At 42.4% G+C, this 15805-nt stretch overlaps 1 protein-coding gene and 1 non-coding gene across 2 annotated transcripts; one reads left to right on the top strand and one right to left on the bottom strand.

Moving 5' to 3' along the window:
* Positions 1-261: 261 nt before the first annotated feature.
* Positions 262-334, bottom strand: trnaf-gaa (transfer RNA phenylalanine (anticodon GAA)). The gene has a single exon. It is a non-coding gene; the product is annotated as a tRNA-Phe (tRNA).
* A 124-nt stretch (positions 335-458) lies between these two features.
* Positions 459-7091, top strand: LOC110519954 (heparan sulfate 6-O-sulfotransferase 2). Its single transcript, XM_021596863.3, has 2 exons — positions 459-1389; positions 1987-7091. The coding sequence occupies exons 1-2, from the start codon at positions 815-817 to the stop codon at positions 2858-2860; spliced, it is 1449 nt and encodes a 482-aa protein (XP_021452538.1). The 5' UTR covers positions 459-814; the 3' UTR covers positions 2861-7091.
* The last annotated feature ends 8714 nt before the right edge of the window (positions 7092-15805 follow it).

The following is a 15805-nucleotide window of genomic DNA, read 5'->3' as shown; positions in this document are numbered from 1 at the left end:
CTTTGCTTTATCTTGGCCAGGTCGCAATTGTAAATGAGAACTTGTTCTCAACGAGCCTACCTGGTTAAATAAAGGTGAAATAAATAAATATATATATTATTTAGCCTTAAACCGCTGCGCCACTCGGGAGCCCACTTCATTACGTTATTTTACTTTTAGGTTGTGTAGCGTTAGATATTACTGCATTGTTGGAGCTATAAACACAATCGCTTCGTGCCACCCGCAATAACATGTATGTGACTAAAAAAAAAATGTACACCTTGCCGAAACCCGGGATCGAACCAGGGACCTTTAGATCTTCAGTCTAACGCTCTCCCAACTGAGCTATTTCGGCGGTAAGAGAAGAGTGACGTGATACTTTTATGTACCGGGGGGATTTAAGGGCATGCTATATATCAAACTCCATGGATTGGTTCACATGAGAGGGCCTCCACCCAGTGACGTATTTCCCTAGCCAACGCAGGGGATTGTGGGAGGAAAGGTTGAGGATCACAGGGAACGTGATAATGGAAGGGAACTCTAAACACCGAACTATTGTAGGTGGAAACACAAAATCCGTAATCTACAAGCAGATTTCTGTGAGAAGTAAATGGTATCACTCCTGTGCCACAATTATTTCGTGAAACATCAAAGCGCTCTCTGTATGCGAATGTAACTTAAGTTAGCAAGTGTGGCTAGCCAGCCATAGGTGGCCATTGTTTTTGTTTAGTAAACGAAGTGAAAGCAATATAAAACCAGTGTTTTCCCCAACCGAGGAAGGGCCCAGCAGAGGGGCAAACTGTTTGAGTAATGCGGTTTGGTTTCTCTCGGGAAGATGGATGAAAAGTCCACCAACCAACACCGGCTCTATATTGCCCTGGTGATGGTGTTGCTCTTTGGCGTTATTGTGCTTCAGTACGTTTGTCCTAGCTCCGATTGCCAGCTGTTGCACATAGGATCATTGTCCTCCAGGTCGGGCGGCAATGCCATCGGGTCCCGGGGAGAGGTGAACGACATTGGCCTCAGTGGAAAGGACCCGTACGTCGCCGAGGACGGTGCCCTAGCCCGGTTCGTTCCCCGCTTCAATTTCACAACTTCCGACCTCAGTCGCCTTGTTGACTTCAATATCAAGGGAGACGATGTTATTGTTTTTCTTCACATCCAGAAGACAGGGGGCACAACCTTTGGTCGACATTTAGTGCGTAATATTAAACTCGAGAGGCCTTGTGAGTGTCATGCTGGCCAAAAGAAATGTACCTGTTACCGGCCAGGTAAAAGGGAAACGTGGCTTTTCTCCCGGTTCTCGACCGGATGGAGCTGCGGTCTTCACGCGGACTGGACAGAGCTGACCAACTGCGTGCCGTCCCTCATGAACATGCGTGAGCCACCCAAGAAGCCTACAGTTCCCAGGTGAGTGTCACTCAAGAGTATAGCGAGGAATGGATTTGACATGAATTGTGGACGAACATTTCAATTTGTTCAGCATCTTCTTCCAATATTGAATCCACAGCTCATATTTAATTATGTATGATCTTTGAGTGGTAATCCTGATTTTGTCTGGTAGTGTTTGTGTAGCTTCTCTCATGTCCGAGTCAGTGTAAAATGTGTTGTGAGCCAAATTGTTGGGAAAATGTGTGTTTTTGGGAGGAGTAAGAATTAAATATTGTTGGCACTCTGCATGAACTCACACTTTGAAGGCATGATTGGGTGTGTGGCTTGGGTGATCTGCAGAGAGACTGTGAGATGGTTGGGAACTTGGAAGATGGGTGCATACAGAGGCTGTGTCCCAAATTACCCCCTTGATATTCCTCTATATAGTCCACTGGTTTTGATCAGAGGCCCTGGTCAAAAGTAGTGCACTTTATAGGAAATAGCATGCCATTTGTGACGTAAACTTATTGAGGCCATTTAGTTGGTTATTATTAGTTAGGTGAAATTTCAGAGGTGCTGAATACAAAACCCCAAATATAAAGACAAATGAACTGACCTAGGTCTCTTCTCTCTCAGCCGGAACTACTACTACATCACCATCCTGCGTGACCCGGTGTGGCGCTACCTGAGTGAGTGGCGGCACGTGCAGCGTGGTGCCACCTGGAAGGCCTCCCTGCACGTGTGTGACGGTCGCTCCCCCACGCTGGCCGAGCTGCCCAGCTGCTACCCCGGGGATGACTGGTCAGGCTGCTCTCTGAAGGATTTCATGGACTGCCCCTACAACCTGGCCAACAACCGGCAGGTCCGCATGCTGGCAGATCTCAGCCTAGTGGGCTGTTACAACGACTCGGCCATGAGCGAGGACGAGCGCTGGGCCGTGTTATTAGAGAGCGCCAAGCGGAACCTGCGGGGTATGGCCTTCTTTGGCCTGACAGAGTACCAGAGGAAAACCCAGTATCTGTTTGAGAAGACCTTCCGCCTGGCGTTCATCGCCCCCTTCACCCAGCTCAACGGGACGCGGGCGAGCAGTGTAGAGGTCGCCCCTGAGACGCAACAACGGATCCGCCAGCTGAACCAATGGGACGTGGAGCTGTATGAGTACGCACGTGACCTGTTCCTCCAGCGCTTCCAGGTGGCCCGTCAGCAGGAGAGGAGACAGGCCAGGGAGAAGAGGCAGCAGGAGAGGAGGAGGCTTCGAGGGAGGCTGGGGTCAACTAGGCTGGGGATAGGATGGCCGGTGGCGATGTGGCCCAGCAACAAGCCCCATTGGACAGAGACCCAGGCCGGGGAGGCGATCACCACCCACCTACGACCACCCACCCCAGAGATGAAGCAGGAGAGAGACGGTGGAGGGGCGGTTGAGGCTGAGGTGCAGCTGCCAGAGTGGTGGGGTCTGGAGGAGAACAGCACCATGGAGGACTACATGGACAATGTGGAACAGTGGCGGTAGTAGTGAGAGGACCAAGCCGAAGAAGGAGTGAGCCATGTGAATTTTCCAGGCTTGCCTTGTCTGCACAGACATTATGGGTGTGTCCCAATATCTCCTTTCTCCCGAAGTGTGCACATGTTCACGTCCCTTTGTGATTTTGAAAGGAAATGACTGGTATAAGAAAAATGTGGTTTTACCCATGCCTACACCAATCCAGTGCTATTAAATATTTGGGGAATAGTGAACAAATGCACACTTCAGGAACAAAGAGATATGGGACATATCCATTTTCAAAACTCGCTAACCACGCACAGCTCCCTTTAGCCTGCATCCCAACCTTTAATCCAGGGGTTCTGAAACATTTTTGGCCATGACCCCATTTTGATATGTGAAAATTCTCACAACCCCAACCATGTGAAGTTTACTATATGGCGGTCAATTGAAAAACATTCCTTCAGTATTTCTGATTGTATTCTCAACCCACCCTCATATACTTTTAATGTGGGGCCATGACAGTCAATTGCAAATTAGTCTGACAAAATGGATCTCATCTCACCACCACTAATGAGAGGGGTGTGCTTGATGCATGTCGCGTCGGAGCTACTCAAAGTCAGGGGACGTGGTCGACAGTGCGCATCTCATCTCTCCTGTCACATTCAACCTGGATCGATATTTGTTTTTAATGCAGACGAGAGCACTGAATCAGTTTTAATACCCGGAGGGAGATGGCACAGTTTTCCCTTTGAGTTAGGTCCCAAAACTCCTCCATATCAGCTGTGTCATTTCATTTACCGGCATGTCAACTGCACCAGGATCACAGTCAAATGGATTTCCATCTGTATAATATTTTTCTATTTCCCCTGCATGCTTGCGTTCAGTTCCCCAAATATGTATGTTACATAGGCAAGGAGACACATCTTCTTTTCATGACACAGATAGTCAACAAAGTCTGTTTTGACATCCATTGCGAATGACAACCGTTCCCCTCTCAATTCTAAAAATCATTCCAACACTACCCCTCGATAACCACCAAGCCTTGCATGAAATGGAGCATTGTCATGCTATAATCCCATATGTCCACATAGTTTTGCGAACAGGCTTATGCGATATAGTTTACAATCTTAAATTACCTGCTGCATATCTCTGCTTATCTGTGCACAGCTCTTTTGCCGCCAGTTGCTCTTGGTGTATCCATTATGGCTCAGTGGGTGTGTCATACAATGCGTCCATATGGCAGGGGGAGACACATTCATAACTAGAGTGCACAGGCCTACCCGCGATAGATGGATCCCCAACTGTGCAAAAGCCCACCATTCAATCCCATGGAATCTGTTTTTGTTAATATAGCCACGGGGCACACTGAACATCCCCTGTGCCGTTTCATGCTCGTGAATCGTGAGACAGAACAATATGTTGTTGAGAATAGCATCCCCCGACATGTAGTGAACAAAAGTCAATGCATCTCGGCCCTCACAGCTAGCATCCAATTGGAGAGCATAAGATGGGGAGTTATCTGACAAAGGTGTTGATGTGAGTTTATGTGCCTTTGCCTCACCACATTGTTTTCATCATATCAATTGTGGCCAGTAGTATCAAAGTATCTGAAATAGTGTATGGTTTCATAGCATACTGGGCTTAGCCATTCACCGTGGAATAATTTTTAAGTGCAATGGTCAAGTGTGGCCTTTTCCAATGATCTAAGGGCGCTCTCTGGTTGAATTTCACATTTTTAGATTTTAATCATTTTCATCTCGATTTTTAAGGTGAACCACATTACAATGATTTTAAGAGACAAAAACAATATTATAACAGGATTTTGGAAATTCTCCTGCGACCCCATTTTCATATCAGGCGACCCCTACGGGGTCACGACCCCTAGTTTGGGAACCGCTGCTTTAGTCCATGGCCAGTTTTCCATTTCGCTATACCTACTTATGTTTCTTGAATGTAATTTGTTTTCATGTACTTCACTTACCCACATTGTGGCCATGACATTTCTGAGAGAGAATACAGTGCTTGTCCCAATTGGCACCCTATTCCCTAATATAGTGCACTAGTTTTGACTAGAACCTGGACTAGAACAAAACTATATAGAGAATAGAGTGCCATTTGGGCCAGGACCACCACCAATCCCATGCCCCTCACAATCACCCAAGCCTTCTGAGGAGATCCCTACGATTCTGGTGCAGAACTGTTGGTTACTAGTACAGAAATGTTTTAATTATAATAATTTTGATATTGAGGTACAGTGCATTCAGGAAGTATTCAGACCCCTCAACTTTTTCCACATTTAGTTATGTTACATCCTTATTTTAAAATGGATTCGATAGTTTTTTTTTTTTTTTTTTTTTTTTTTTTCTACACACAATACCCCATAATGACAAAGCAAAAACAGGTTTTATGAATCTTTAAAAATATATATATATATATTCCAATGTACATTATTATTCAGACCCTTTACTCAGTACTTTGTTGAAGCACCTTTGGCAGCCATCTAGTCATCTTGGGTATGACGCTATAAGTGTGGCACACCTGTATTTGGGGAGTTTCTCCCATTCTTCTCTGCAGATCCTCTTAAGCTCTGTCAGGTTGGATGGGGAGTGTCGCTGCACAGCTATTTTCAGGTCTCTCCAGAGGTGTTCAATCGGGTTCAACTTCAGGCTCTGGCTGGGCCGCTCAAGGACATTCAGAGACTTGTCCCAAAGCCACTTATGCGTTGTCTTCGCTGTGTGCTTAGGTTCGTTGTCCTTCTGGAAGGTTAACCTTCGCCCCAATCTGAAGGTCTTGAGCCCTCTCGAGCAGGATCTCTGTGCTTTACTCCTTTCATCTTTCCCTTGATATTGACTAGTCTCCCAGTCCCTGCCACTGAAAAACACCCCCATAGAATGATGCTGCCACCACCATGCTTCACCGTAGGGATGGTGCCAGGTTTCCTTCAGACATGACGCTTGGCATTCAGGCCAAAGAGTTCAATCTTGGTTTCATCAGACCAGAGAATCTTGTTTCTCATGGTCTGAGAGTCATTTTGGTGCCTTTTGGCAAACTCCAAGCGGGCTGTCATGTGCCTTTTACTGAGGAGTGGCTTCCTTCTGGCCACTCTACCATAAAGGCCTGATTGGTGTAATGCTGCAGAGATGGTTGAGCTCTAGAGCTCTGTCAGAGTGAACATTGGGTTCTTGGTCACCTCCCTGACCAAGGCCCTTCTCCCCTGATTGCTCAGTTTGGATGTGCGGCCAGCTCTAGGAATAGTCTTGCTGGTTCCTAACTTCTTCCATTTAAAAATTATGGAGGCCACTGTGTTCTTGGGGACCTTCAATGCTGCCTACATTTTTTTGGTACCCTTCCCCAAATCTGCCTCGGAGCTCTACAGACAGTTCTTTTGACCTCGTGGCTTGAATTATTATTTTTTTGATATGTGCTGTCAACTGTTTATATAGACAGGTGTGTGCCTTTCCAAATCACATCCAATCAAGTTGTAGAAATATGTGGAAATATCAAGGATGATTTTTATTTATTTTATTTAACCAGGCAAATCCGTTAAGAACAAATTCTTATTCACAATGATAGCCAAACCGGACAACGCTGGGCCAATTGTGCGCCTCCCTATGGAACTCCCAATCACAGCCTGTTGTGACACAGTCTGGAATCGAACCAGTGTCTATAGTGACCCCTCTTGCACTGAGATGCAGTGCCTTGACCGCTGCGCCACTCTGGAGCCCATGATCAATGGAAACGGGATGCACCTGAGCTAATTTGAGTCTCATAGCAAAGGGTCTGATTACATTTGTAAGGAATATTTTTTTTTTATACGTTTGATAACATTTCTACAAACCTGTTTTTGCTTAGTCATTATGGGGTATTGTAAGTAGATTGAGGAAAACATTTTAAATATATTTATTTTAGAAAAAGACTAATGTAAACACGTGGAAAAGGTTAAGGGGTCTGAATATAACTGGTTTTGTTTGAAAGAGAATAAGCTATGTTTTTGTTTTCACTGAGATTTTTGTATTTGTATTATGCTACTATTTTGTCATGACTTAATGTAGGTCAGGGTAAAGCTGTTGAATGATTTGTCGGATGACATGCAGCTTACAAATGACTGAGAAAGACTTAAGTGATCGTGTGGAAAGAAACACATTTCTCACTAAATTAGATTTGTATAATTACCTCAATCAGTAGCACACCTGTCTGTTATATTCACTTTTTGTGCTATCCTTGTCTTCTCTTTTGTATATTAAACAAAAATAATTCACTGGTGTCATGTCTTGTTACTAATATGCATTAGTTTGTTGGTATGTGTAATCTGCACGCTTGTCTCTGGTTGGTACAAATGTGTTGCCAGCCAGGTCTCGATTGGACCATCATAAATTGTCTCATCGTTGCCTTCTCTGTTTGCTCCAGCAGGAGGTGCCGATTCCATGTGACCACAACTGTCTCCACTGAAAATGTAATCTCTAGTTTTTTTTATAAATCTGGTCTAGTCTAAATTATAATCCCTGTCTGTAAATTATACTTTGGATGTATTACTTGATTGTGCAAGGAATAAATTGATGCAAATCTGAATGCTGCACATGCTACAATAACACCACAGTGCACCATGCATAGGTACCATGGGTGCGTTTTGGAACATTCAGATAGAACTATACTATGTAGAATAAGGAATCATATCATCTCTGTTTATGCCATTTCTATCTGCAACATTTGGCCACTGAATGTGGCCCTGGCATACAAGTATGGTTATTCTTAGTTGTCTGGCACATCTCATTTGGGTTGAGGTCTGGTGATTGTGGAGGTGAGGTCATCTGATGCAGCACTCAATCACGCTCCTTCTTGGTCAAATAGCTCTTAAACAGCCTGGAGGTGTGTTGGGTCATTGTCCTTTTGAAAAACAAATTATAGTCCAGCTAAGCGCAAACCAGATGGGATGGCGTAACGCTGTGGTAGCCATGCTGGTTAAGTGTGCCTTGAATTCTAAATAAATCACTGACAGTGTCACCAGCAAAGCACCATCACACCTCTTCCTCCATGCTACACGGTGGGAACTGCACATGCGGAGATGATTCGTTCACCTACTCTGCGTCTCACAAAGATACGGCGGGTGGAAACAAAAATCAAACATTTGGACTCATCAGACCAAAGGACAGATTTCCACTGGTCTAATGTTTCTTGGCCCAAGCAAGTCTCTCCTTATTGGTGTCCTTTAGTAGTGGTTTCTTTGCAGCAATTTGACCATGAAGGCCTGATTCACACAGTCTCTGAACATTTAATGTTGAGATTTGTCTGTTACTTGAACTCTGTGAACCATTTATTTCGGCTGCGATCTGAGGCTGGTAACTCTAATGAACGTATCATCTGCAGCAGAGGTAACTCTGGGTCTTCCTTTCCTGTGGCGGTCCTCATGAGAGCCAGTTTCATCATAGCGCTTGATGGTTTTTGCGACTGCACTTGAAGAAAAGTTCAAAGTTCTTGACATTCTCTGGATTGACTGACCTTCTTGTCTTAAAGTAATTATGAACTGTCGTTTCTGTTTCCTGTTCTTGCCCTAGTAGGTGACTGCCTCATGAAGCTGGTTGAGAGAATGCCAAGAGTGTGTGCAAAGCTGTCATCAAGGGAAAGGGTGTCTACTTTGAGGAATCTAAGATATATTTAGATTTGTTTAACACTTTTTTGGTTACTACATGATATGTGTTATTTCATAGTTTTGATGTCTTCACTATTATTCTACAATGTAGAAAACAGTAAAAATAAAGAAAAATCCTTGAATGAGTAGGTGTGTCCAAACTTTTGACTGGTACTCTATAAGCCCAACACATGATACATTTCTGAAATCCTCAAATGTTTCCTAATCATACAAAATTGAATTGTCATTCGGTACAATTAGGACTAAAATAGTGGTGTCCCTGTTTGTCTAACCTGCTGTTCCATTCTACCAAATGTGAACTGAAAATATGTACGCAAATATGCCTCCTGTGAATATGATATCAATATTTTGTGTGTGTGTGTGTGTGTGTGTGGTTAAGAAACATCTTGAGGATTTCAGAAATGTATCACATGTTGGATAGATATCGAAAGAGGTTACAGAATACGGAAATGTTAAAAGCGTCCCCCTTATTCCAAATTCACCCTCTATCTTTTGAAGAACTACAGAATGCATAGGTCTATTGAATTGCAAATCAATAGACCTATTTGAACCCTTTTTTGATAGAAAATGTTCCCCAATTCTTGACTGACAGTTATGAACAGTAATAAGAACATTGGCGATGTGAAAGTCTGATCCTAGATTTGTACTCTAACTCCTGGCTTCGCCTCATTATAAATATTCAAACCTAATTAACATCTCATCAAAACCGACACAGTGATTAATCTCCCTAGGCAGACTTGTTGCTTCCCACAATGTGTCAATGCCACGGCATACGAGTCTACAAGTTAATGATGTCAATCTGGAATAGAGGAAGTGGTTGGGACAAAGAGGAAGAGGCGAAGTGAGACGTTTCACTTTTGCCAAAATTTGTCCAAAGTAAGCCCAATGTGTTTCTATGGATTTATTTTGGATCTAAGTTTGTCTCCTGTATTTGTATTTATTATGGATCCCCATTAGCTGCTGCCAAGACTGTGCCCTCAGGCCCTTACTCCACCACTACAACATACAGTGGGGCAAAAAAGTATTTAGTCAGCCACCAATTGTGCAAGTTCTCCCACTTAAAAAGATGAGAGAGGCCTGTAATTTTCATCATAGGTACACTTCAACTCTGACAGACAAAATGAGAAAAGAAATCCAGAAAATCACATTTTAGGATTTTTAATGAATGAATTTGCAAATTATGGTGGAAAATAAATTCTAGTTTGGATTATAACTTGGATTATTGCTTTTCATCTCAATGTGTGATACAGTATGTTATTCCTTGAGTTCACCAATATGGCTGTGTTTACACAGGCAAATCAATTATGATCTTTTTCCCAGTAATTGGTGTTTTGACCAATCACATCAGATCTTTGCATTTCAGATATTTTTCAGAGCTGATCTGATTGGTCAATAGACCAATTAGTGAAAAAAAGATCAGAATTGTGTTGCCTGTGTAGACACAGGAATAGCCTACCCGTGTGTGGTCAACTATTTCATGCTGCTTTGAGACAAGCATGGGGACTGGTATTTATAAATCAATCAGATTATTATTTCCACTGAATCTCCTGTTGGCTATTGGTTAGCCTACAATTAGGCTGTGGAAATGTTAGGATAATTTAGATTTTCACACAGTCGCTTAGTTGCCTAGGCCTCCTCCGGACGGGTCATGTTGTACAACGCCACATTTTGCTAATGGAAACCCTGAGGCCTACATAGGGTACTGTAAAATGCCTTTTTGTTTTTCTTGGAATAAAAACACCATAATATTAATCAATTGCAAAAATCTCTGAAGCCGGAGACTCACATCTCCCTCACTAGCTTTAAGCACCAGCTGTCAGAGCAGTTTACAGATCACTGCACCTGTACTTAGCCTATCTGTAAACAGCCCATCTACCTACCTCATCCCCATACTGGTATTTATTTATTTATTTTGCTCCTTTGCACTCCAGTATCTCTACCTGAACATACACCTTCTGCTGATCTACCATTCCAGTGTTTAATTGCTATATTGTAATTACTTCACCACCATGGCCTATTTATTTCCTTAACTTACCTCATTTGCACTCACTGTATATAGACTTTTTGTTTTCTTTTGTTCTACTGTATTATTGACTGTGTGTTTTGTTTATTCCATGTGTAACTCTGTGTTGTTGTATGTGTTGAATTGCTACGCTTTATCTTGGCCAGGTCGCAGTTGCAAATGAGAACTTGTTCTCAACTAGCCTACCTGGTTAAATAAAGGTGAAAAAAAAATGAAGCTAAATTTCAAACAATATAAACAGGAAAATATTCCCTGTCTTAGATCAGTTAGGATCACTATTTATTTAAAAAATGTGAAATGTCAGAATAATAGTAGAGATAATTATTTAATTCAGCTTTGATTTCTTTCATCACAATCCCAGTGGGTCAGAAGTTTACATACACTCAATTAGTATTCGGGAGCATTGCCTTTAAATTGTTTAACTTGGGTCAAACATTTTGGGTAATCTTCCACAAGCTTCCCACAATAAGTTGGGTGAATTTTGGCCCATTCCTCCTGACAGAGCTGATGTAACAAAGTCAGGTTTGTAGGCCTCCTTGTTCGGAAACGCTTTTTCAGTTCAGCCCACAAATATTCTATAGGATTGAGGTCAAGGCTTTGTGATGGTCACTCCAATACCTTGACTTTGTTGTCCTTAAGCCAATTTGCCACAACTTTGGAAGTATGCTTTGGGTCATTGTCCTTTTGGAAGACCCATTTTCAACCAAGCTTTAACTTCCTGACTGCTGTCTTGAGATGGTGCTTCAATATATCCACATAATTTCCCTACCTCGTGATGCCATCTATTTTGTGAAGTGCACCAGTCCCTCCTGCAGCAAAGCACCCCCACAACATGATGCTGCCACCCCGTGCTTCACGGTTGGGATCGTGTTCTTCTGCATGCTAACCTCCCCCTTGTTCCTCCAAACATAACGATGGTGATTATGGCCAAACAGTTCTATTTTTGTTTCATCAGACCAGAAGACATTTCTCCAAAAAGTACGATCTTTGTCCCCATGTGCAGTTGCAAACCGTAGTCTGGCTTTTTTATGCGGTATTGGAGCAGTGGCTTCTTCCTTGCCGAGCGGCCTTTCAGGTTATGTCAATATATAGGACTCATTTTACTGTGGAAATAGATACTTTTGTCCCGGTTTCCTCCAGCATCTTCACAGGGACCTTTGCTGTTGTTCTGGGATTGATTTTCACTTTTCGCAACAAAGTACGTTCATCTCTAGGAGACAGAACGTGTCTCCTTCCTGAGCGGTATGATGGCTGCGAGGTTCCATGGTGTTTATACTTGCGTACTATTGTTTGTGATGAACGTGGTACCTTCAGGCGTTTGGAAAATGCTCCAAAGGATGAACCAGACTTGTTGATCCAGACTACAATTTATTTTCTGAGGTCTTGGCTGATTTCTTTTGATTTTCCCATGATGTCAAGCAAAGAGGCACTGAGTTTGAAGGTATGCCTTGAAATACATCCACAGGTACGCCTCCAATTGACTCAAATGATGTCAATTAGCCTGTCAGAAGCTTATAAAGCTATGACGTAATTTTCTGGAATTTTCCGAGCTGTTTAAAGGCACAGTCAACTTAGTGTATGTAAATGGTACAGTGAATTATAAGTGAAATAATCTGTCTGTGAACAATTGTTGGAAAAATTACTTGTGTCATGCACAAAGTAGATGTCCTAACCTACTTGCCAAAACTATAGTTTGTAAAAAACTTTTTCGGGTTAGGGGGCAGTTTTTGGAAATTTGGATGAATGAGGTGCCCAAAGTAAACTGCCTATTACTCAGGCCCAGAAGCTAGGATATGTATATTTGTAATATTGGATAGAAAACACTCCAAAACTATTAAAATAATGTCTGTGAGTATAACAGAACTTGATATGGTAGGCGACAATCCATCCAGAATAGTTTTTTCCCAGCTCACCACTGATTACAATGGCTGTCAATGGGAATATAAAAGGAATACCTCCCAGATGGCAGTTCCTAGGGCTTCCACTAGACGTCAACAGTATTTAAAGAGTTTAAGGCTTGTTTTTTGAAAAATGTGCTGCATGGCACTTGTATTTTCATGAATGTGTAATATTACGATTTTTGTCATTTAAATTTCGCGCTCTGCAATTTCAACGGATGTTGTCGAGGCCGGGCGGTAGGGGTACGCCTATCCCAAAGAGGTTTTAACAAGAAATTTGTGAAGTGTATGTCAACTTTCGACTTCAGCTGTATATATATTTATATATTAAAGTAAGCCTTTAGGAAAATAAGTAAATTACGTTACGACAGCTACAGTTAACAGGACTCTTAGGTCTACAGCTCCATGTCATTTCAATAACTTAATGTAAATGAAAACCTTGAACCCACTTGTCCCTGACATTTCCTAAATATGTGTATTTTACACTCTAGAGTAGGCCTACATTGAGAGAAATGTCATAAAGGACAAAGGTCTGCTGCACCGTATGCGTGTTAACAGTGGAATAGCCTGAACTTGACTAGTAGCCTACCAATAGCTGCCAGTCTAATACAATATATACATTTCAAATCGACAATCATAAAGAAATCCATTAATATTTTGTTTGGGAAGGTCATAAAAACATGGTACTAAGACAATTTATTTCAAAATAACAGAATGTTTTAAGATGTATTTATCTGTGCTGTAGTAGCTGAGGCTATGGCTACGCCGTGTCAAATAAATTTACTTGTTCATTTCCGTAGCAGACGTCACACACTTATATTCCCCAGCCCTTTACAATATGAATATAACATAATAAAATATAATAAAATATTTTCCCTAAATGGATATTTGGTGATTCAGTACTCATGGAGCTGCAGTTATTCTTGGAAAATGTTTTATTTTGAAACAGAGAACACGATCTGCTCAATTTGTTGTGTTGTTTGGCAAAAATAGGTTAATTAAAAACCTTGGAATATGCTCTTTCAGATAGGGTATTACAATCAAAATGTCTGCCCTTCATGGACCTCTGTGGTTGAACTAGCATTAATGGCAACAATGGCTGACAATAAAATACTATGACGTCATGCACTCCAACACTCCCATGCTATACCGCAGCGTCCTGCAAGCTGTGCTGCGGTATGATGCAACTTTTAAATGAGGACCCACTGCATGTCATTTATGAGTATTGCCTACGAGTACATGCCAGTTACACGTGTGTATCCTGTATACTGTTTGTTTTTGTGTAAGTGGTGCTTTCACGAACTGAGGGGATTATAGATACTTAACCTAATTACTTTGCTCTCTCCCTCTGGCTGTGGACTTTCACGCTCATTGTGGCCCATAGGTCCCCTCGTCTTCTCCTCCTCCACCTCTCTTTAGTCAATCACCTCTACCCACACCACTCTCTCTGTTTCTCGCTCTCTTGCTTCTCCTTCATTTTTGAATAAATTAATTTGTTAAAAACTGTGAAACTATCGTCTTTCTCTCTCTTTGAGACAACAACTCACCACATTGTATGCACTGCAGTGCTAGCTAGCTGTAGCTTATGCATTCAGTACTAGATTCATTCTCTGATCCTTTGATTGGGTGGACAACATGTCAGTTGATGCTGCAAGAGCTCTGAAAGGTTGAAGGATGTCCTCCGAAAGTTGTCATAATTTCTGTGTAAGTCTCTGGAAGGGGGTGAGAACCATGAGCCTCCTAGATTTTGTATTGAAGTCAATGTACCCACAGGAGAACGGAAGCCAGCCGTCCATGGTGCTACTCTACGGAGTGATGTTGAGGCTACTGTAGACATTCATTGCAAAACAGTGTGTTTTAATCAATTATTTTGGTGACGTGGATATTTTTTGTATAGTTATATCGAAAAAGGAGATGTTTATATATATATTTTTGTACGTTTTCTTATTTTTCAATCAACAAACAACACATTCCCCTTTCACAGATGTGGCAGACATCAATCAGATTTGTATTTGTCACATGCGCCAACTTACTTTGAAATGCTTACTTACAAACCCTCAACCAACAATGCAGTTTTAAGCAAATAGAGTTAAGAAAATATTTACTAAATCAACTACAGTAAAAAATGACACTAAGGCTAAATTCAGGGGATATTTATATCGTGTCAGTGTGCGGGGGTACAGGTTAGTCGAGGTAATTTGTAAATGTCGGTAGGGGTAAAGTGACTATGCATAGATAATAAACAGTGAGTAGCAGCAGTGTAAAAATGGGGGGAATTGTCGTGGAAATTCAGTACTGAGAGAGACTTGGTCATTTCTTCAAACAATCTTTATTTAATATTGATTAATTATTGCAATAGTGAGGTTGTTAACTTAACAGCCTTGACTGTTGAGCCGAGAGTCTACCCTTTACAGACCATGCTGTTTCTTATATAGCTGATACCAATAATGGTTAGTCACTCCTCCCATATATATTGGGGGGCACCATAAGCCACTTTGGGTTCATCCTGTGGTCATCTGCCTCTGGTGCTGTCTCCCAGATGCCAGGATAAGTAGGAATACTGAGGCCTTTGTTCTGTTCCTCTAGGCTACCTCTATCTCGGTGACACCAACCACATCTTATCTATGGAATGCCAGCTGTAGGTTTTTTGCCTAGCCATCACTTAATCAGTTGCCAGCCCAAGCTTCAAAAGACTCCTCTCAGTTAACTCAGAAAGGGAGAGCGAGTCCTAAGAACCTTACTCTATTTCATAAAACAACCATATTGTGCATAAATATAACAATCTTGTAATCCTGCTACCACACAACGCAAATAGTCCAGGTGGCCATTTGATTCATAGTTCAGCAGTCTCATGGCTTGGGGGTAGAAGCTGTTGAGGAGCCTTTTGGACCTAGACTTGGCGCTCCGGTACCGCTTGCCGTGAAGTAGCAGAGAGACAGTCTATGACTTGGATGACTCGTCTTTGACCATATTTTGGGCTTTCCTCCGACACGCCTGGTATATATGTCCTGGATGGCAGGAAGCTTGGTCCCAGTGATGTGCTGAGCTGTACGCACTACCTTCTGTAGCGCCTTATGGTCAGATGCCGAGAAGTTGCCATACAAGGCGGCGATGCAACTGGTCAGGATGCTCTCGATGATGCAGCCGTATAACTTTTTTGAGGATCTGGAGAGCCATGCCAACGTCTCCTGAGAGGGAAAAGGCGTTGTTGTGCCCTCTTCATTACATTCTTGGTGTGTTTGGACCATGATAGTTTGTTGGTGATGTGGACACCAAGGAACATAACTCTCTACCCACTCCACTAAAGCCCTGTCGATGTGAATGGGGGTCATCTCATTTGTCTTGGTCATGTTGAGGGAAAGGTTGTTGTCCTGGCACTACACTGCCAGGTCTCTAACCTCCTT

This window comes from Oncorhynchus mykiss, chromosome 3, assembly GCF_057628025.1.
Source record: "Oncorhynchus mykiss isolate SJ-2025 chromosome 3, ASM5762802v1, whole genome shotgun sequence".
Classification (NCBI taxonomy): domain Eukaryota; kingdom Metazoa; phylum Chordata; class Actinopteri; order Salmoniformes; family Salmonidae; genus Oncorhynchus; species Oncorhynchus mykiss.
Note: the sequence above shows the minus strand (reverse complement) of the source record. Positions and strands in the feature narration are given on the sequence as shown.

Bases quoted from the DNA above. Each gene is read 5' to 3' on its own strand.
- LOC110519954 (XM_021596863.3), top strand. From the start codon at position 815: ATGGATGAAAAGTCCACCAACCAACACCGGCTCTATATTGCCCTGGTG. The intron at 1,390-1,986 runs GTGAGTGTCACT...CTTCTCTCTCAG, and splicing joins AAGAAGCCTACAGTTCCCAG to CCGGAACTACTACTACATCA.